The sequence below is a fragment of the Nipponia nippon genome, unplaced genomic scaffold (assembly GCF_047370975.1).
Source record: "Nipponia nippon isolate SJK-2023a ecotype South Korea unplaced genomic scaffold, ASM4737097v1 scaffold_1, whole genome shotgun sequence".
NCBI classification, from domain to species: Eukaryota; Metazoa; Chordata; class Aves; order Pelecaniformes; family Threskiornithidae; genus Nipponia; species Nipponia nippon.
In genome coordinates this window covers 103,932,142-103,954,982 of record NW_028262290.1, presented here as the reverse complement: position 1 = coordinate 103,954,982, position 22,841 = coordinate 103,932,142, and the positions used below count along the sequence as shown (strand labels likewise).

The 22,841-nt window shown below is 41.1% G+C and overlaps 1 protein-coding gene across 3 annotated transcripts in view; it reads left to right on the top strand.

Annotated features, from left to right (window-relative positions):
• Positions 1-22,841, top strand: part of COL15A1 (collagen type XV alpha 1 chain) — a 163,779-nt gene that overhangs the window by 59,598 nt on the left and 81,340 nt on the right. For all 3 annotated transcript variants that reach the window (XM_087765728.1, XM_087765720.1, XM_087765733.1), the window contains 6 exons: positions 669-787; positions 5,293-5,421; positions 6,042-6,068; positions 9,556-9,618; positions 19,903-19,980; positions 21,850-21,912. In XM_087765728.1, coding sequence (XP_087621854.1) covers positions 669-787; positions 5,293-5,421; positions 6,042-6,068; positions 9,556-9,618; positions 19,903-19,980; positions 21,850-21,912 — 479 coding nt within the window. The remainder of the gene's footprint in view (positions 1-668; positions 788-5,292; positions 5,422-6,041; positions 6,069-9,555; positions 9,619-19,902; positions 19,981-21,849; positions 21,913-22,841) is intronic.

Here is a 22,841-nt window from a genome sequence, read left to right as displayed (position 1 = left end):
TTTTAAAAGGAATTTGAGTATTTAATTTGATGACCTTCTGCTACAGTGAAGCACAGCCTGTCATGTAAAGCTGAATACCACCACTGAATAAACAACTATATCCTACTTATGTTCCCTGCAAAGGATGTCAATCTGCCTAGTGCACCAATAGGGTGTTTTGGATGCAAGTGTAGGCAGCAAAGTAATAAGAGCAAGGCATAATGCACTGAGCAATCCAGTCTTCCACTAGTAAGACAATTTCAGTCCACTCCCAGAAAATAAAAAGTAAAGCTAGATATATTAATAAGGCCAAAGACAATGTTCCTATTTAAATTTCATACATACTTCAGATAGTACCTGTTGTACATACCTCTTATTTTTTATGTTATATAGATGAAAAATAGGAACCATTAGACTAGAGCTTGAGGCAAAGAAGATGATGCAATACAGTCTTTGTCCTTAAAATAAACATTTGTTCTATAATTCTCTTCTCACTTTTCTCTTTTTTGCTTTCCTTATGAAATTTTCAGAGTTATGAAATTACTAACATTAATCTTTGGAATGTATTTTGGTCATAATCTAAATAATTTCTTTTTTCATACAACTTGCAGGATCTGTGCTCTGATAAATACCTCTGGGTGGGTTTTATTTTGCTCTGTCTCTCATTCATAAGTGATTATTTTATTTAGATCCAGCTGTCATGGAAACGGAACAAGGCAGCAGTGAGTCTACCACTGTCGTAAAGAAAATCTTAAGACAAGAAGATGGCTCTGGTGCTAGTGTTTTGCCGGCAGTGAGCAGAGAGGAGGTCTGTACAATGGGTTTATCATATGCCTTATCTTTTTGTCCCAAGGGCAGGAAAACCTATGAATTTTAGGTGGTTTTCTGAGTCGGTACCTTTATCTATTCCATCTTAGCAGCATGCCAAAACGGAAGTTACTTTTTAAATTCTTGACTGTCCTCTCATGACATCAGACTGAAAAGCAGACACTATGCAGAAGTTTGGATCTGTAACCATTGAGGTGGGTTTTCAGTTCAGCATTTTTTATTTTGCATTTAAGAAAGTGAGAAACATAAATCCTCACCATAAAAGCCCACAATTTTTATTCCCTAAAAGCAGGCATCTTGGTCTTACTCACAGTAACTGCCTTGCAGGTGAAAGTCCTGCTCCTTCTCAGAAGTGTGGCATATAAACAGATTTAAAATTACACCCTTTGAGTGCTCACCAAATGCTTCTGTGTGAAGTACCAAGTGCAAAGAAGCACTTCATTATCACAGTGCTTCATTATCAGGTGATCCAAATAGAAAACTAACACTAAAATACACTAAATTCTGGAGGAATTTATACATAAAATGCGTAATACTGGCTTTCCTTAGTTGCCCACAGACTAATCTGAAAATTTATATTTTATGCAAATTATCCCTTTATAAACCCAATCTTACTTGAATTACCATCCAAGAGGTTGATCCTATATTTCATGTCTTGACAAGGGAATGACTGCATGGATTGCACTGGAAAAGTGTCTGCAACTCCTAGCTATTTCTTTAAGAAAGCAGTGTATGCTGCCTCCTGACAGCTGTGTACGTTAACACCCAGAGATGAAAAATCCATTAAAAAAGTAACCAGCAGCTTTCCTGGCATTCACAATAAAATGATGCTTTGACTAATAAAATATTAAGACTGAACAACCTTTCCACCCCTAGATGGTCTTATAAAGGATCAAAGTTGAGGCAAGTCAGTAAAGTTGTTTGGGGTCCTTGTATTACTCATGTCTGTGTCAGAGCAGTTACATGAATAGATGCTGTTTACAGCCATGACTAGCTTCTCTCTAGGCTGCCAGCAGATTTTTTAGAAGCACTCTAGAAGAGGCAATATCTGGACATCTTTCACCTGTCAGAGATGCCTTCCAAAAATCCTGGTCAGGCTGTCTTGTTGCAAGCGCCCAAGCAGGAATTCTTTCAGGATCCCTCCTGATGGAAAAAAAGATTCTAGAAAGTGTGTGTGCCAACATCAAGTGAGTTGTATGCTACTGAACAGAGGAAACTCTGACAAAGATGGGCTGTAATTTAATTGGCAATTCAATTCTGCCAGGACCAGGAATAACTATAAATTACATGCGAAGCATTGAGACTAGTCATATTTTCAAAATCACTCTTTGTCAAATACCTTATAAAATTAGATACTCCTTTTTGGTAGACTCCTGTGGGACTGGCTCCTAGACAAGGAAATTAAGAGAAAATGCAAGGCTGTAGGCTGTCTCTACTTTGAGGTTCACGCAATGCTAAGAAAAATGGCAGCCCTTTTAACTCCTGAATAGAGAGTACTCCAGCCTATGTGACTGCAGGCACTAGAAACCCCAAAGGGAGTGGCTATGCCATATGTAGCAAAGTCATCCTCTCTGGTGAGACATTGGGCTTTGAAAGATACTGTGCCTACTGCATTTGTAAGTTAATGATGTGTAACCTGAATTTCATGCGATTCTGCAAATTAAAATTATGTATGCCCCTCATTTGGAATCCTGTGAGTTGGAGGGTTCCAGCTACTCAAATACTTGCCCTACTTGTTGACATATTTCAAAATAATCAGCTAGTAGTACATTTGTCGTTAATTAACATTCCTGATCCAACATCCACCACAGGTTTTTCTAAGCAGAAAATACATAATGAGCTTTCCTTCCTCTTGTCTTAGTGACTCCTACGCCAAAAGTCTATTCTTCATAGTGCTTGAAACTGCAGTTTGCCAGAAAACACGCAGCATCAAGAATGACAGAACTTTTATTCTGAAGTTCTACATTGTGTTCTACAAGTGTTTAAGGTTGCTTCTTACAGGATCTTCTAGTGTTTCTGTGTTCATTGTGGTAAATTATAACAAAAGGTGAGATATTAGGTTAAGGATCATTCATTGGAGCTGACATACAAGAAGCTTTAATATTTGTTGGAGGACTTCCAAATATGATTTCTCTAACATTTTCATGCCTGCATTCACATTTTTTAAAAGCAGCAATTTTAATGTCAGGATGAACCATTGTTCTTACACTCTTTTTTTTTTTTTTATTTAAGTTTTGGGCTATTTTTCTTAAATAAAAATCCAATCTTGATTTAAGTAGTGTGACACAAAAAGCTTAAATGTATTGTGACAAGTAGTTTTGCTAATTACTCATCTTTACAAGCTTTTTCTTGAACTTATTCCAATTTCCACATCCTTTTCACTACATAGATACCCAAGATGGTTATACAACATGCTAAAGAGCAATCTTTTAGAAAATAATATTAAAAAAAATTGTTACTGCATTGAAAACTAGTCTTTGTGAGTACATAGTAAAAGTGGCCCTGTCTCTTTTGACCAGCTGGTTATGCTGTGTTTGATGCACGCCAGGATGCAGTTTGCCCTCTTGGCTGCCAGGGAACACTGCTGACTCATATTGAGCCTACTCTCAACCAGCACTCCCAGATCCCTTTCTGCAGGGCTGCTCTCCAGCCACTCCTCTACCAGTTGGTACTTGTGCCTGGCATTACTCCTTCCTAGGTGCAGAATCTGGCATTTTGACTTTTTAAATTCCATCTCATTAATCATAGCCCAATGTTCCAAACTATCTAGATCCTTCTGCAAGGCCTCTTGTCCCTCAAGAGAGTCAACAGCACCTCGCAGTTTGGTATCATCAGCAAACTTGCTAATGGTGCATTCAACTCCTGCATCCAGATCGTTGGTGAATATATTGAACAAAACTGGCCCTAGAATTGAACCCTGAGGAATGCCACTGGTGACCAGTCACCAGCCAGATGTAGCCCCATTCACTACAATGCTTTGAGCTCTGCCCTTCAGCCAGTTCTTCACCCAGCACACCATGAACCCACTCATCCCACAGTTGGACAACTTGGCCAGAAGGATGCTGTGAGGGATGGTATGAAAAGCCATACTAAAAACCAGAAAAACTACATCCACCGCCTTCCCTTCATCCACTAGGTATCCATAGAAGGATATCAAATTAGTTAAACAGGACTTTCCCTTTGTGAACCAATATGTTGAGCATGCCTGATGATTGCATTGTTCTTTAAATGTCTTTCAGTAGTACTCAGTATAATCTTCTCCATAATTTTTCCAGGAACTGAGGTTAGACTAGCAGGTCTGTAGTTCCCTGGGTCTTCACTCACACCCTTTTTGTAGATTGGAATAACATTGGCTCTCTTTCAGTCAGCAGGGATGTCCCCAGACTCCCAAGACCTTTGGTAGATGATCGAGAGAGTTCCTGCCATAACATCCTCTAGCTCTTTCAGTACTCTAAAAATCTGTATCAACAAGCTTGTTATCTCACTCAGGTTATGATCTTACCTACAGCTTAGTTAACTAGGTTCTCTTCTAACACTTTTCCAGATGGGAAAAAAATATCTAATAAAACCAGATAAAAAAACTCCTGTCTTTGGGAACTTTCCTAGTGACAAAACTCAGAAAGATCTTTAAAAAATCAGCTAACAGCTCCTTTGCTGAAAGCTGTCATCCTGCTAACTTTAAAATGCTTGGATAGTTACTATATTACATCCCTCCTAGTTTCATTAGGTACTAATGGGACACAAAATATTTTATTGCTACTATAAAATGTGAGTAAATCGTAGTGCTTGTTTCAAAATATGATACAAAAATGACTTAAATGTTCCATCTTGTATATTGGATTTTAATTTAAATAGGTACTACTGTCCAAGCTTCACCACTGAAAGGGTTTATTTTGTTCCTGATGTATTTAAATTATTCTTTTTATTATTCTTACTTTCTCTTGACCAAATAGCTTAGCAATTTTTTGCTCTTCCTTGTTGTCCATTTTTACTCTTTGCTATCAGTTTCCTTGTTTCATCTTCTGACACTTTCCTTTTTCACCAAACTGTATATGTAACCCTCTTTTGTTAGAGTTGTAGATCTCAGGGGAGTTGGCTAAAGCATTCCTAAACATCTCTTTTTAACTTTCACAATTTTCTCCCAGACAGACTGAGTTGGTGAAACTGGTCTTTTTCAAAACTACATTATTGATTTAGACTGCAGATTTGTGCAGATATGAAATTAGACCATGGTCATTTGCACGTAGGTAACCAGCTCTCAGTTTTTCCAGCTCAGTGAGCAGTTTATTTGTACTTGCTTGAATTATGTCTAGTATGGACTGCCTTTGCTGAATGGACTATATTGTTTGTATGGTGCCTAACAGGTTTCTGACTGTATTGAACAAAGCAGGGGTTCTAGGAGAGAGGGGAAAGAGGGAGGGAAAGAGAGAAAAATGGGAAAAGTAATGCAACACATTTTTCATATTTCATATTTTAATTACTCAGGGCCAGAAAGGTCAGGAAGGAGAGGATGGGCCCACAGGGTCTCCAGGAAGACCAAGAGTAGAAGATGTGCAGAAGAAAGATCAAGGACCTCCTGGACCTCCAGGGAAACTTGGACAACATGGTCAGCCTGTGAGTATTTTCTGTCTATTGAAAGAATGCATGTATTTTAGAAAGGGTAACAGTCATTCATCACACATGCATAAAGGGCTGAAACTCTACAGCCTCACACACTGTCATCAGTTATACTTCTACAAGATGGATTTTTAGCCCCATCAAATCAACTCAGGAGTGTCGTAGCTGCTTTGCACATGTGTCAAAAGCTGTGCAAGGGCCTGATGAGAAACAATCATCAGAAAGCACAAGCAAACTGATGTGCCAACATATTAACGTTCCTAGAGCAGTAATTCCACAAACTCTTCAGGCAGCCTTGCAGTGCTGCAGCACCCTCCCAGCTGTCACGTTTGAACATGTTCAGAGCTACTGGACTTCAGAACTCACATGTCTCCTTCAGTGGCTTCTGTATATCCAGGATGTTTCACACCTCATATCCTTCTGAATCATCAGCACAAGATGTATCCAATTAAACAGAGGTGCAAAACAGATCACACGGTGACGTAGTATTTGTTACAGTTCTGGTTTGTTATTTTGTCAGTGCATGACACATCAAACTATAGTTAATTGCTTTCTATTTTGTTGCTTCTTTGTTACAATGTTTTATTTACCTTTCTAACAAAGATATTTTATTTTAGGGCATTCCTGGTAAAAATGGGTTACCCGTAAGTACTCTTTTATACATATTTTGGTTAACTGAAGAAAAAAAAAACCAAAACCAACATTTTTTATCAGAGACTCAGCTACACTGAAGCTTAAGCAGCAGAGTGCTTTCTCCGTGTGCTCTCTTTAGAAGGCAGCTCTGGTGCTGTAGTTGACTTCCTCAGGTTGTTAAGAGAGGGGGACCCATGTTTCTAAGAGAAATTTATGATTTCCCAGTTCCAAGGAAAGTAAGAGGCATGGCATGCCATAAGCAGCTGTACAAGGAGTCCAACTCTGGTGAGGCTGGCTTTTTTGCAGAAAGGAACTTGAAAAAGAGGACATTCTTAAATCCAGACCTCTTCCAGGACAAAACGAAGTGCTTCATTGACCCTTCATAGACACATGCTGTCATGTTGCCTGCTCCTAACCTCAGCTGCTATTAACTTTCCAGATGTACCTCTCACACCTCAACTCTTGTGCAGTAATTCAACTGCACCTTCCGCTTCATCTTTCCTGCTTTCCTTTCTCTGTGTTCCTCTATTTTACCCTCTCTTCTGTCACATTTGCTGTTGTCCTGGTTTCAGCTGGGATAGAGTTAATTTTCTTCTGATATAGTGCTGTGTTTTGGATTTAGGATGAGAATAATGTTGATAACACACTGATGTTTTAGTTGTTGCTAAGTAGTGCTCACACCAGTTGATTTTTCAGCTTCCCATGCTCTGCCCGGTGCACAAGAAGCTGGGAGGGGGCACAGCCAGGACAGCTGACCCAGTCTGGCCAAAGGGCTATTCCATACCATATGATGTCATGCTCAGTATATAAACTGGGGCGAGCTGGCCAGGGGGGAAGCGATAGCTGCTCGGGAATGGGCTGGGCATTGTCGGTGGGTGGTGAGCAATTGTGTCGTGTATCACTTGCTTTGTATATTATTATTGTATTACATTATTATTATTATTACTACTACTACTACTACTACTATTCTATTTCATTTTACTTCAATTATTAAACTGTTCTTATCTCAACCCATGAGTTTTTCTGACTTTCACCCTTCCAATTCTCTCCCCCACCCCACCGGGGGGGGAGTGAGCGAGCGGCTGTGTAGTGCATAGTTGCTGGCTAGGGTTAAACGACGACAGCTGTCATCTTCCTGTATTGTTCCTTCCTCCCTTCTCTAGGTGACTCCCATCTGTAGGTCAGTTCACCATGAGCCACTGATAGATCGCATATGCATCCTCTGTGGTGAAGTATTGCCCAGCAATGCACACAATAACAAATAGCTGTCATATTCCATGAGTGTCTCAGCTGCTGTTGTGTATCTGTCCTTTGTTGATGCTTTACTACCTGGCTTCTTTGTTTCCTTACTCATTATCTGTTGCTGCCACTTTGTGCATCTTTCCCCTCTCTAAGACCTTCCCACCCATAGGCTGTCATCATTACCATGCCTGGTCCTCCTTTTTTATACTGCCATGCACCACTGCTGTGAACTTCCTGTTCATTCCTGCCCCCTGCAAGTGAACACCAAATGAAACTGGTATGTTTTAAGATATTAAAAAAAATAATTCAGTAGTCATTCATGGGATGCATTATTCCACTCCTGCATGAATGCTGCCTGCATACATTGGTATGTTCAGAGAAATGTAGCTGGTTTTGCAAATATTTAGGCTAAATTCAGGTTATGTGTCATTAGGGTGTTTATGGACAAGAGGTTTACATTTTCTATATTAACAGAAGTCTGACTACTTTCCAGCAGAACATTTTCAAAGAAAATTCTATGAAACCAAAGTAATGGGGAAATGTCTTATAGAAAATTCTTCAAATGTAATTCAAATGCTTCAAAAGCAATTGTTCTGTCCTTGTAAACAAATCCTTGTAAAACAATCCTATTTCCTATCATAGACATTTTGTTATATCTTGTGAAATGGACTATTGTCCTGTATTTTTTATAGATACTCTTTTGTCCATGTGCAGCCAGGTTCCAGTCTTGCATATATCTATGCAACTTAAATATTGGATTGATGGAGCTTCACTCAGAAATAAAATTCATGTGCGCTAGATTTATATTGGCCATGTGTTTGGTACTTTTCTATAAACTCGATACCAGTTACTCTACAGGAAAAATGACAATAGGAGAAAAAAACCTTTTAGTCTTACAGATACATTTTTCTCCATAAGTTTATATAACCCATCTTTAAAATTAGTACAGCCCTAAAACTTGAGCAGTAGAGTCCATAATCACAGCTGTCCAAATTCCCCAAATGCCATTAGGGAAAATAGAATTTATTTGTCTTCTGAATTTTTTTCCATTGTCCTAACTGAATTCATAAATAGTACCACTTTATAATAGCACTGACTTTAAAGCTGGTGGGAGTTCTTTCTAGCCAATGATCAAGCCTCTATAGGAAGAGCATATGTGTGTTACATGTAGATAAGATGAACATATGTAGAAAGGTTATTTGGGATTAATTTGACTGGTGAAGTTTAGCATGGAAAATGGGGTGAAATGCTATGTAGCACCACACATTCCCTGTCAGATGCATGTCCTCAGGAAGTATCCTGCTTGGTAGGAATTGAGTATATTCAGGTGGGTCAAGGCAAAAAGGATTTCAGTAGAAGGTGCAATGAACAGCCTAATGACAATGGTATGATTTGGTGCACTCAGGGCAGCAGTTTGCAGTAGTGTGTTACAAATATATCTCACTATTCTTTGTTGACTATCACTTCTGTATGAAATTAAAAGTAGATTTCTTCCAAGCGTCCATTTTCTCATAGTTTGAAAGTTGTTAGGGAAGAGGCAGAATTCTAGCCTGGAATTTACCTGCTGTATGCATATTCAGCAACTTTGGAATAAATGAAGACTTTCTTAACTCTTAGATAAGTAAATGGCTAAGAGACAGAAAATCTGAAGAGGACTTTTCAGACAGCTGTCACTAGATTTAGATTAGATATAAGGAAGAAATTCTTCACCATGAGGGTGGTGAGGCACTGGAACAGGTTGCCCAGAGAAGTTGTGGATGCCCCATCCCTGGAAGTGTTCAAGGCCAGGTTGGATGGGGCTTTGAGCAACCTGGTCTAGTGGAAGGTGTCTCTGCCCATGGCAGGGGGTTGGAACCAGATGATCTTTAAGGTCCCTTCCAACGCAAACCTTTCTAGGATTCTAGGATTCTATTTGTTCTAGTGGAACATGATAGTTCTCAAAATATTTGTCACCAGTGCTGTGTGGTCCAGTTGGCATCCTGTCAAATCCAAATGCAGTCTGCCAAGTGTTTCCATCTGTATCCCCCAAACGGGCTTCACTGCCACTTTGTTGTGGGCAGAGTAGATGTAGTGAGAGGCACGTTTTGTGCACTGCCAGCTGCATAGAGGTGTAAGTAAGTCCTGTATCTCCTCCCACTGCACAAACCAAGAGTTAGAATCTAGCACCCGTAGTGCTAGTTTCTGTCTAATTAAATGTCTAATTAAATAATGTCTAATTAAAAATAATGTCTAATTAAAAAATGTATTTCCTTTCAGGGTAAAAATGGACTTCAGGGTTTGCCAGGACTGAAAGGAAAAGCAGGCCTAAAAGGCGAAAAGGTATGATGTGTCCTGTTAACAACCAACAGTCAATCAGATACCACTTATGCTTGGACATGTGTTAATTTGGTACACTCTGAGACAAGAAAAAAATTATAATAGGGAATCACAGGAAGAATTTAAACATCCTACTGTTCACTCATGAATCTGCATGAAGGGCAGTCATAACTGAATCATAAGGATTTTTCAAGAATGGGAATAAACTTCAGCAGTAGAAAAAGTTGGGCTTTCACAGGAGAAATAAGGAAGATATATTTAACATTTAATAAAGCAAAGTCAATTGTTATATATAACTGCTCTGTGAAAGTTGAAATAAGAGCTAAACCATCTGAAGTAACAACTTGTATCACTTCTGAGCTGAAGTGAGCTATAATAGATTAATCTATCATTAAAGCACATGTTGTAAACAAAATTGGCACTCAGCCAGTTACTCCAAATGCCAAATTAATAATTCATTTCATCTGTTTACCAAAACAATTTAGGCTTCATAAACTCACAAGCATAACCCATATAAAGCTCAGGTATTCAGATTCAATTTGAAAGGGTCTGGAATCATTTCAAAGGTAGAATTAGTCTCTAGTCCAGGTATCAGGTCACAAGATTGCATGGCAACCCCTCATCTCTCTGTCCATCTGAACAGTCTGTCAGGTGTAATGGAAAGATACATTGGGCAAAGGGTTATAATCTGAAGAGAAGTGAAGGCATGTCAGGCAGTTAGGAAGCATCTCAGGTACAACATGAGGGGGGACACTCTTGCACCCTCCTGGTGAAAGTGGCATGTCTAGGACCCATGTCAGGTACATGTTGACAAAAGCAGGCAGCATGGAGACAAACAGGAGGACTTAGAAGTCCATGCACAGTTACAGGGCTATGACCTCTTTAAGGTTACAGAGACATGGTAGGATAGCTCACAACTGGAGTGCCGCAGTGTATGAACACAGGCTCTTCAGGAAAGATAGGCTAGAAAAGCAGATTATCAGTAGGACATTAAATCAGTTGGTAACAGGCATTACAGGTGCTCTGTACAGGCATTTCAGAGTCTTGTTTCTGAAACCTCTGAGCAGTCTCATATCAGCAAAGGGCAGTTTGATGAAATTGTTGAGCCAGGATTCTCTTTCTCTCTACTTTGTCTCTCCATTCCTCTCCACTTTTCACCCTCTCACCAACCCTGGACTGGACTGGCAGAGTTTAGCAGCAGAAATCAGAAGACTCTAGACTTCAGGGAAAAAATTAATGAGAAGTAAATTCCAGATTAAGGACTGTAGTATTGGTGGAGGACTTTGACAGGGTGCTACTTACATCTTCGTTGGTGCTAAAAGCTGCAGCATGGATGGATCACAGAATCACAGAACCACTGAGGTAGGAAGACCTCTCTGGAGATTGTCTAGTCCAGCACCCCTGCTCAAAGCAGAGGCAGCTAGAGCAGGTTGCCCAGGACCATGTCCAGTTTGGTTTTACTATCTCCAAAGACAGAGATTCCACAACCCCTCAGGGTAACTTCAAGTGTTTGATCACTCTTAGAGTAAAAAGGGGGGGTTGTACATTTAAATGGAATTTCTTATATTTCGATTTATGCCCATTCCCTCTTGTCCTTTCCCTGGATACCACTGAGAAGAGTCTGGTTCAGTCTTCTTCATTCCCACCCATCACATATATATGCACATTGACAAGATCCGCCCCAAGTTGTCTTTTGTCTGGGCTAAATATAATCTTTCTCAGCCTCCCCTCATAAGTCAGAAGCCCCAGTCCTTCAGTTATCTTTGTGGCCTTTAACTGGGTTCATTCCAGTATGTCCCTATCTTTCTTGTACTGGGGAGTCCAAACTGGGCCACAGTACTTCAGATGAGTAGAGCAGAAGAATAACCTCCCTCAACCTGTTGGCAATGCAGAAATTGGGGCATGGTATCATCTAAGTGTTCTGTCGTTCAGACACTGCAAGAAGCAATTGTATTACCACCAAGAACTGCAGTGCCATTAACCTCACTTGAAAAATATTACAGAAGTTCTAGATACATTTTAACAGTAGCATACCCTGAGTAGTGTGGCATATCTCATTGTGCTATTAGAGTACAAGATAGTCTACACTAAGGTTTCCAAAGCTAGAAAGAGTAGCATGCACTGATTTATAGCAGTCATGTACCTAAAACTGTCCCTGCTCTAATGCGTCCCTCAAAATGACTACTGAGTTTGTAAGTAGGTGTCATTGCTATGTCTTATGTGGCATTCAGTACTACAAGCTGTCAGGTAAATACCACAACACTCTTCATGATGGCATTATGTAATGATTTTTCCTTCCTTTCTGAATATCCTCCGTCATATTTTCATATCATGCCAAAATATGTAACCAATACAATCACTTTCCAACAGAGATGGATTTTCTACAGCATTCATACATTTCATACAGTAGGAAGGCCCTACAGAGGGACCTGGACAGGCTGGATAGTTGGGCCAGGGCCAGCTGTATGAGATTCAACAAGGCTAAGTGCCGAGTCCTGCACTTGGGTCACAACAACCCCATGCAACGCTACAGGCTGGGGGAGGAGTGGCTAGAGAGCTGCCTCGCAGAAAACGACCTGGGGGTGTTGGTTGACAGCCGCCTGAACATGAGCCAGCAGTGTGCTCAGGTGGCCAAGAAGGCCAATGGCATCCTGGCCTGTATCAAGAATAGTGTGGCCAGCAGGACCAGGGAGGTGATAGTGCCCCTGTACTGGGCACTGGTGAGGCCGCACCTCGACTACTGTGTTCAGTTTTGGGCCCCTCACTACAAGAAGGACATTGAGGTGCTGGAGCGTGCCCAGAGAAGGGCAATGAAGTTGGTGAAGGGTCTAGAGCACAAGTCTGATGAGGAGCGGCTGAGGGAGCTGGGGTTGTTTAGTCTGGAGAAGAGGAGGCTGAGGGGAGACCTTATTGCTCTCTACAGCTACCTGAAAGGAGGTTGTAGCGAGGTGGGGGTCGTTCTTTTCTCCCTAGTAACGAGTGATAGGACGAGAGGAAACAGCCTCAAGCTGCGCCAGGGGAGGTTTAGGTTAGACATTAGGAAAAACTTCTTCACCGAAAGGGTGGTCAAGCACTGGAACAGGCTGCCCAGGGAAGTGGTTGAGTCTCCATCCCTGGAGGTATTTAAAGAACGGATAGATGTGGTGCTCGAGGACATGGTATAGATGGACCTGGCAGTGTTAGGTTAACGGTTGGACTTGATGATCTTAAGGGTCTTTTCCAACCTTGACGATTCTATGATTCTGTGATTTCCCAACCAGCTTGGTGCTTCTAAGATAAATCACACAAACACCACTGAGAATAGTAATATACAGCTTCTAGGTTTTACTAGTAATAACAATTCTGTATGTATATTAATAATGAGTTATACATATATCTTGGTATAACTCAAAGGCAAAGTATAGTACAAGGAAAAATATTCTGCAACAAATGAGTTAACAAGGTCTTGAGTGATAAACAATAGATGTTAGGAATTAATGTCACCGCAGTTGTCCATTTTGGATGACACTGTATCCAGAGAACAGCACTTCACTGTATTGTGGGAGGGGCAGACTGGTTTTGCCCCAAGGAGCTATGTGGACTCAAGAGCCTGCTAACTCACTATTCCCTTGCATGAATGGACTGCATAGCAGCGTGAAACAATGGCTGTTCTGCTCTTGGAGAGCCATCACTGGGACAGTGATATGCAGGAATAATACCTCCTCCTAAGCTTGATAACATGCGGTACAGCAGTCTCTGAGAAGAAAGGTACCATCTTGCATAGCGCCACTGGTGACAGGGATTCATGATTTCTTTTGAGCTGGCACTGGTCTCACGCACTTTGTGTCTGGAATATTGGTCAATCCTTCAAGGCATGTCTACACACTTGTCAACCTTTCCATGAGTTTTGCTGAAGCCCTTGAGCAGGAGTAGAATCTCTGGACGTAGCCCAGGAGATAGCCCAAGGTGTCTGTAGCCCATAATTCTCTATAACTTTCTCTCCCCATTTGGCTAATTCTCTACATTCTTCTTTCCTGATACAGAGCTGATGCAGATAGCGCCTTCCCTCTCTTTGGACACTTGCCAGGAGCCTCCTTCTGTTCTTCTGCACTGTGGAACTACTATAGACCCTCTAGCAAAGGCTCAATTTCCCCTATAGTGTTTGTCAATCACACAGTGAAAAAGCTGAAAAAACCAGCCTAACCGTCATTTGACAATTCGTTTCCCAAGTTTCCTGCAGATCTATTTTGGTCATTCTTGTGACCAGAGTAATTTCCAGGATGCTTGGTACTGACACAAATAATTCATGTTAGTAAACCATAAAATCAGTCAGACTGCTTTTAATGAAAACAAAGCAAATGGAAAAGATTTCAAGATTATGGTCCTTTGCATTTCTTCTACTTAGAAGCAAAGTGCAAATTAGCAAAAGAAGCCTTATTTTGCAGCTGCTGCAGCTGCAACTATTGTTAGGTAACCATTTTGACCTCCAGCAACAAGTGCTACATCTACACTGGCAAATGAAACAGGCCCAGGAACTGACTGAATTGCTGTGATTCAGACTTTTGAGCATGGTCCCTGACAATGTTTTGGCCCATGTCAAATAGGCCTCTCTCAGGTACTTGGTTGTGTGCAGCAGGAAAAGTATGACATAGTTGCCATCATGGAAACATGGTGGGATGACTCGCACAACTGGAGTGCTGCAATGGATGGCTATAAACTCTTCAGAAGGGATAGGCAAGGAAGAAGCGGCGGTGGGGTAGCCCTGTGTGTTAGGGAGTGTTTTGATTGTCTAGAGCTTAATGATGGTGATGATAACGTTCAGTGTTTATGGGTAAGAATCAGGGGGAAGGCCAACAAGGCAGCTATCATGGTGGGAGTCTGTTACAGACCACCCAACCAGGATGAAGAGGCGGATGACGTATTCTATAAGCAGCTGGGAGAAGTCTCATGATCACTAGCCCTTGCTCTCGTGGAGGAATTCAACTTACCAGATGCCAGTAAGTCACTGCGCTGGACCTGTTGTTTGTGAACAGAGAAGGCCTGGCGGGTGATGTGATGGTTGGAGGCTGTCTTGGACACAGCGATCATGAAATGATAATTTTTGATTCTTGGAGAAGTAAGGAGAAGTGTCAGCAGAACTGTTACCTTGGACTTTCGGAGGGCAGACTTTGGCCTGTTTAGGAGAGTGGTTGACAGAGTCCCTTGGGAGGCAGTCCTGAAGGGCAAGGGAGTCCAGGAAGGCTGGACATTCTTCAAGAAGGAAATTTACAGGCACAGGAGCAAGCCATTCACATGTGCCAGAAGATGAGCTGGCAGGGGAGAAGACTGACCTGGCTGAACAGAGAGCTTCAGGTGGAACTCAGGAATAAAAAGAGAGTTTATGACCTTGGAAGAAGCGGCGGGACACTCAGGAGAACTACAAGGATGTTGTGAGGTTATTCAGGGAGAAAATCGGAAGGGTCAAAGCCCAACTGGAACTTAATCTGGCTGCCACTGTAAAAAACAACAAAAAATGTTTCTACAAATACATTAGCAACAAAAGGAGGGCTAAGAAGAATCTCCATCCTTTATTGGATGCGGGAGGAAACATGGTGACAAAGGATGAGGAAAAGGTTGAGGTACTTGATGCTTTCTTTGCCTCAGTCTTTAACAGTAAGACCAGTTGTTCTCGGAGTACCCAGTCCCTTGAGCTGGAAGACAGGGACAGGGAGCAGAATGAAGCCCCCATAATCCAAGGGGAAATGGCTAGCAACCTGCTACACCACTTAGACACACACAAGTCTATGGGGCCAGATGGGATCCACGCAAGGGTACTGAGGGAGCGGGCAGAAGTGCTCACCAAGCCACTTTCAATCATTCACCAGCAGTCCTGGCTATCCGGGGAGGTCCCAGTTGACTGGCGGTTAGCAAATGTGACGCCCATCTACAAAAAGGGCTTGAAGGAGAATCCAGAGAACTACAGGCCTGCCAGTCTGACCTCGGTGTTGGGGAAGGTTATGGAGCAGATCATCTTGAGCGCCATCATGCGGCATGCACAGGACAACCAGGTGATCAGGCCCACTCAGCAGGGGTTTATGAAAGGCAGGTCCTGCTTGACGAACCTGATCCCCTTCTATGACAAGGTGACCCGCTTAGTGGATGAGGGAAAGGCTGTGGATGTTGTCTACCTGGACTTTAGTAAGGCCTTTGGCACCATTTCCCACAGCATTCTCCTGGAGAAACTGGCTGCTCGTGGCTTGGACAGGTGTACTCTTCACTGGGTAAAAAAACTGTCTGGATCGCTGGGCCCAAAGAGTTATGGTAAATGGAGTTAAATCCAGTTGGCGGACGATCACAAGTGGTGCTCCCCAGGGCTCAATATTGGGGCCACTTCTGTTTAATATCTTTATCAATGATCTGGATGAGGGGATCAAGTGCACCCTCAGTAAGTTTACAGACGACACCAAGTTGGGCGGGAGTGTTGATCTGCTGGAGGGTAGGAAGGCCCTACAGAGGGACCTGGATAGGCTGGATCGATGGGCCGGAGCCAACTGCATGAGATTCAACAAGGCTCAGTGCCAGGTCCTGCACTTGGGTCACAACAACCCCATGCAACGCTACAGGCTGGGGGAAGAGTGGCTGGAGAGCTGCCTGGCGGAAAAGGACCTGGGGGTGTTGGTTGACAGCTGGCTGAATATGAGCCAATGGCATCCTGGCTTGTATCAGAAATAGTGTGGCCAGGAGGGCTAGGGAAGTGATCATCCCCTTGTACTTGGCACTGGTGAGGCAGCACCTTGAATACTGTGTTCAGTTTTGGGCCCCTCACTACAAGAAGGACATTGAGATGCTGGAGTGTGTCCAAAGAAGGGCAATGAAGTTGGTGAAGGGTCTAGAGAACAAGTTATACAAGAAGTGGCTGAGGGAACTGGGATTGTTTAGTCTGGAGAAGAGGAAGCTAGGGGAGACCTTATTGCTCTCTACAACTACCTGAAAGGAGGTTGTAGCGAGGTGGGGGTTGGTCTCTTTTCCCAAGTAACAAGTGATAGGATGAGAGGAAATGGCCTCAAGTTGTGTCAGGGCAGGTTTAGGTTGGATATTAGGAAAAACTTCTTCACTGAAAGGGTTGTCAAGCTTTGGAACAGGCTGCCCAGGGAAGTGGTTGAGTCTCCATCCCTGGAGGTATTTAGAAGACAGGTAGTGTAGTGCTTAGGGACATGGTTTAATGGTGGACTTGGCAGTGCTAGGTTAACGATTGGACTAGATGATCTTAAATGTCTTTTCCAACCTAAACGATTCTATGATTCTCTAATGCCTCAGCATTGTTCAGGGATAGCATTGGTTGTTAACTGTTCCCAGTATGCTGCAAGATGAGACGGTGCACAGGTTGGCTCTGTTTATTCTACATGCTTTCACAGTGCTATCCCAGCAGGTTTTTACTCTCAAGTAGTCATCATGCTGGTGGGTTGCAGTATTGTTCTCATGCTATTTCATGAAAATTGCACAAAAAATCCATACTCAAAATACTAGCTTTGAACATATAGGGCTAAAAGGAGGCCCAGGACCAAGTATCTAAGTACTGTGAACACAGCCAGTCTGTTCCACCTGACCTTAGGGCCAAAGAATCGTCCCCAGCCTTATTTTATTGATTAGAATAAGCATCAGAAGGAGAATGTTTTGGCAGCAGGAGAAACAGCTTAGCTGTAGTGAACTAAGGCTATGTCTGGAAGCAAAAGACTCCTGCAGCCTATTCCTGATTACTTATATGGCTATTTTAAGAAAGACATCTTAAGCTTTGTTTTCCACTTTTAAAAATAGGCTAATATTTTCAAGGGATACTTCAAAGAGGCATTGTGAAGATAAGTTAGCAAGCAGGTGCTAAAAATCCTAACAATATGTTCAAAAGCACTAAGGAACACTGACAGCTTCATATGCAGAGCTTTTTCTTGGAGATACTTTAACCAGACCCAACTCCGGCAGCAGAAAGCAGGACAAACAAGAAGACACTGCTCCGATCCTCTTTTACACATATGAATAATTTTTAAATTATTAGTTGTTCAGAAAATTATTTCATTATCCCAATCAGTGTGACTTCCAAGGACCCATTATGTTGGTAGGTTGAGCAAAGCTTAAAGAATTGATCTGTGCACACACACACAAAATTCAAACCAGTTATGCTTTCTAAAGACAGTCAGCACTTATTCAGCATAATAATATTTAAATTTGGGGATCAGTAGCAGGATCCACCTGCCTGTTTCTGGTTCTTCTCATTGAAAATGGAAAGCTGGAAAGGAATGGGGTGCTACATTATCTGTGGAGAATGGGGAGCTGGATATCACTTTTTCACTGTGGTTCTTGTTCAGTGCAGAGATACAGCCATGAGATGCTCCTTGGAAATGAATACAATTAGGCTTCCTAGACATGGCTGTGATCCAAATGTGAGAGCTGGGGTTTTTTCTTCCTTGTAGTATACGCAAAGTGGAAGAAATTGCATGAAAACAAGCACAAAACACTGACAGCAGCTAATGTAATAATCGCTGAAAAAAAGCAAAAGATATGTTAAAATGAATGAAGAGTATCTGTAAATGAACATGCTGGCAGACAGTGAAAATAGCCCCAAATTAATTAAACACATTCTCTGTGAATATGACTGAAGTATCACTATAGGAACCATTTCACAAAGCCACAGGGAACAAAGAACTGAATGAATACATTTATCTAATGAATTCTCAAGCATAAAGAGCAAGTGATCAAGAAGCAGGTAAAATTCAGTGTTTCCTGCTATGTGACTGAATATATGAATTTAGAGAACGTAATTAAAATGCTCAGAAGCCTAGATAACAAATTGGCAGGTTGGAGGGTAAAGCATAGATCAGTAGAGGCTGGCTAACAGTGTCAGTTATGTCTCTGTGACTTCTGCCCCTTCAAGAAAGCTCAGTGAAACCAGTCTGGTTTCTCTCCTTCTGGTGCAAGGTGGGAAGGACCTCAGCAAGGTCACACCTTGCAGGTCTGCAGTGTCAGGATGTATGGGTAGGAAACTGTGTTACATGAAAGCATTGGTAGAAGGAAGGCTGAGCTTTTCACTCACAATGGTGAGAGAAGCTCTGGGATACGTGCAGTTACATAGTTCTTTCTTCCCTTCTAAACATACATCTGTCCTGAAACCTGGATCACCATGTAGGAAGAATGTCCAAAATGGACACTGAGGAACTCCTCAGAACAATAAACTGTGGTTGTTGAATGCCAAAGGCAAGAAATGTGAGACAGCCAGGGAGGGAGAGGAGGACACTGTATTTTCTCCTGGCATTCTCTCTGTCAGATGTATCAGGTAAAAAGCAAGTGGGATCAATCACTTTTAGAGGTACGCAAGACTTCAGAAAATGGAATTAAATGAGTGCCAATCATTTGATGAAAACAACATGCATATTAAGCAATCATAATGTTTTGGTCTGCCAGTTATTTATGACCCTATTGACCCCATTTTAGGGGAAGCAGAGGCACATCCTTCTCCCAAAAGTTTAAAACACAAAGGCCAAATCCTGCTTAGTGAATTCTCCAGAAAAAAGGCACATAGATAGTTGAGAATGAAAAGATACATTATAAAAGACTTACAACTTAAGATTAAAAACGTTAAGGCAGAACCTCAACTCTTGACTTGAGTGAAAAATGCTGGAGTTGAGCAGAAAATTTAATAAAAGTTTTAAATATCTTAAGCAGAAGCACTTCAAACTAACCTCAGCAAAATGTCAGAGATGATGTAAGAAAGCCAAAGAAGAAGAGATGGTAGTAATTATGAGAGAAAATGACATAGTTCTAAACAGGGCCTTTCATTGTGTTGGCAGTAGATAAAGGTCAACACATAGAAGAATAATTATGACATGGTGGTATTGGAAAAAGCATTACAGATGGTAGCAATAAAATGACAAAATTTACTTATTGAGTACCATGGTGTTACCACACTTTCTACTTATTCTTTTATTGGGGGCGGAGAAGGATATAATGTACCCTAAAAATGCAAGATCCACACTAAAACATTATTCTGACAAGAAATATATACTGTCTAATGCTATTAACGCTGCTTGTACATTTGCAAATTCATTGCATAAGTTAGAAAGGGGAAAGTTCTCTCTTCCTTTGCCAGTGCAAAGATCATGTTTCTTGGGAGCTTGTCTTAGAAATGAACAAAGTTCAACTCTGCCTAGAGTATCTAAGCATACACTTTTGTTGTTTCTTGTGACTAGAAATCCACACAGATTGCAGCTAATGCTGAAAAACCCTACTCTGCATTTATATGATTAAATCCTTGCTGATTTATCTTCATTCCTGTTTTAGGGTGATCCTGGTAAGGGATTGCCAGGACCCCCTGGACTACCAGGACCTGCAGGACCATCTGCTCCTTCCAGAGGATTAGTGAGTATTTGGGGTTCTCTGTCAATAAGCTTGGCTTACCATAGAGGAATCCAGAAGTAAACAGGAGGTTTTCTCTGGGAAAGTATCCTGACTGCCACAGAAATAGTCATGTTTTCTAAAACACTCATGCAGAAATGCAAATAAATATCTGGCTAAAGTGTGCGAGTACTGTAATCTAAACAGACACCCAGTATTCACATTTTAAAAAGACAGTTGATGTCTGTGCTCTCCTGTGCAAAAGCAATAATATATGAGAGAAAGAGAGACAGAAAATTCCTGAAAAAGGCATTATAAACCCGAATTATTCATTTCTTCCTGCTACTGAACACAGAAATGGTTTGACAGCCACTTACGTTTGCTGTCATTAAATACTACAACACATACCAGTGTGGTGACAGTGTTCATAGTTTGAATGCTCAGTACTCAGGCAATGTTAAAGAATGTGTTTCAGATTCATCTCTCTTCTGTACTTGGACCTTTCCCACTGTTTCCATGAGGATACATGTGTGTGCAGCTGAAGAAGGAATCTTGCCTGAATTTTCAATTCATGGTGTGGGAGCTGATTTTACATGTAGACTCGGCCCACCACTGACACCAGTGGAAGTCGTGTGGTGGACTTTTAAACAAAACTATCTATCTGTCACACTGAGTATTGTGAGTATTTAACAAGATAGTTTGCAATATATTCCAGCGACCAAAATGGATTATATACTCCCCTGATCTAGGGTCTGCTAAATTATACCAATCTGTTTCTGTAGCATAAAAATAGAGTAACAGTGTTATGAAGGGCTGCACTATTTAGCCTCCACTGATACTGACTTCAAGAAACCATCAAGGCAGCTCCAGATCACTAGGACAAGGTGTCCAGTCCAACAGCTTTTCTCACCCAAATGCTACTTCTCTAGATGTAGCAGTGAACACCAGGTCCTGTACTGCCTTTACTTTCTTGTTGTCTGTGATAGCAAGTTTCAAGGCCTTTTATTCTGGAGTGAAGTGAAGTGAAAGAAATCTCAGTGCAGCCATGGAATGCATCCCTGACTCCTGGGCTTTTGAAACATTAGCTTTGTACTCATAGTACAACAGTACTATTATAACTGATTTAGGTACTAGTTCTCAGTGTTTAAAAAAATGGATAACTGGGCTTTATTTCATTCTGCTACGTATACTATGCAGACAAATCATGGCAAATTTTCCATGAAAAATACTTTTTTTTCTTTAAAGGTTTTATAAACTTCTTTGACATTATGTATGCTGACTGTAGTTTGCACTCTAGGTTCCATAATATAGGAAGATGGTTTGAAGCTGAAGAAGAGTCTGAAATTGTCTTATAGATGAGTACAACTAGATTGCAATGCTAAAACCAAACTGTTTTTCTAATAAAATATTTCAGAAAATGCTTTAGTACATAAATTTCCCTTTATAAAATGCCTCTTTGGATTCCAGTTGTAGGAATCTCAGAATTTGGCTTTTGAACTGAGGCATATTATAGGGAACAGCAGCTAGTTGTTAGGTATGCATTTTAGGATATTCTTAATGTTGACAGGTATCTTTCCAAATTTAAAATTTGTCTGAGATATTGCCTCATCTTCGTTCACTTAAACAGTCACAGCATGTGTGTCCTGCAGGATTGTTATCACTGTACTCATAGAGCATCTGCAGGTAAATATAGAGCTGAGTGTCTACAAAATAAAATCCTATGAAACACTAGAAACATGACTGAAATATTTTTATTGTATTATAATTTATTTCACCAGTGACAGTCTGCTGCAAGGATATTGACTATAACTGTATTTGGAGTAATTGGCAAGTGATATTTTCATTTGTCATCTTCAGAAGCAATATTTTAAAATGGAATTCTTCTAATTTCAGAATAGACTGGAACCTGAAGAATCGGGTTCTGGAGACATTGACAGAGAGACTGAGATTTTACGAGTAAGTATATCTTGATGTTTATTTCTCATTAGCATAATAAAGAGCTTTACTTTACTCATCCAGATTGTAGAAGGTCCATTTCACAATGCAAATTTTGTAAGTGCTTAGTTCACGGCATCCAGAAATGCTTTGTAGGGTTTCATTTCAAGATCTGAAAAGGCCTAAGTGTATGTGAGTGGGGAAGAAGTGTGAGAAAGAAAGAGAACAACAAAGAAATAATGACAAGAGGACTTTTTAAAATGAGAAAATGCTTTTAATCTGATTCTGAGAAGACAGTAAAGAGGAGAGAGATGGGAATGATACTATTCTTCGCTTTTTTTAATTTGTAGTAACTGTTCTAAAAAATAAGTATGTCTGTATGAAATACTTTAAACTGCAACTTCCACTGTTGATCCATTTTGGTGGTCATTTAAACTTCCCTGTATCCTTGCCTTTGTGAAATATTATAACACTGTCACATCAAGGCTGGCTAGCAGAGAGATGCTTCGGCTTAGTGAAAGTTAATAAGATTTTGATGCACATGTTCCTGAGTGAGGTTCTCTGGGCTGTGTCACATGGGAGACCAGACTTCTGTCATTGGGAAGGAGTATTCATGCCAGGTAAACCTGAGCTTTGGGCTATTAATGCACACTTGGTCATTGGTTAAACTGGGACAGTGAAAGCAATTGCTGCCTTAGATGTTCACCTCATCCTTCTCCTGGAGGTGTCTATCTCAGCTTCAGAAAGAGCTTATATGGCTCGTGAATCTATTAAACTACTTAATTTTGCAGACATGATATTCAGGAAAGTCAGCATGAATTTCAGTTCCTTTCAGTAGGCTTTGCTGTAAAAAGCAGCTGATTCATGAGCTTTCAGCTGTGCTCAGGATCAGCAGGCTCCAGGAAGAGAGCAGAACAAGTCAGATGATGAGTACTGCTTTAACATTTTAG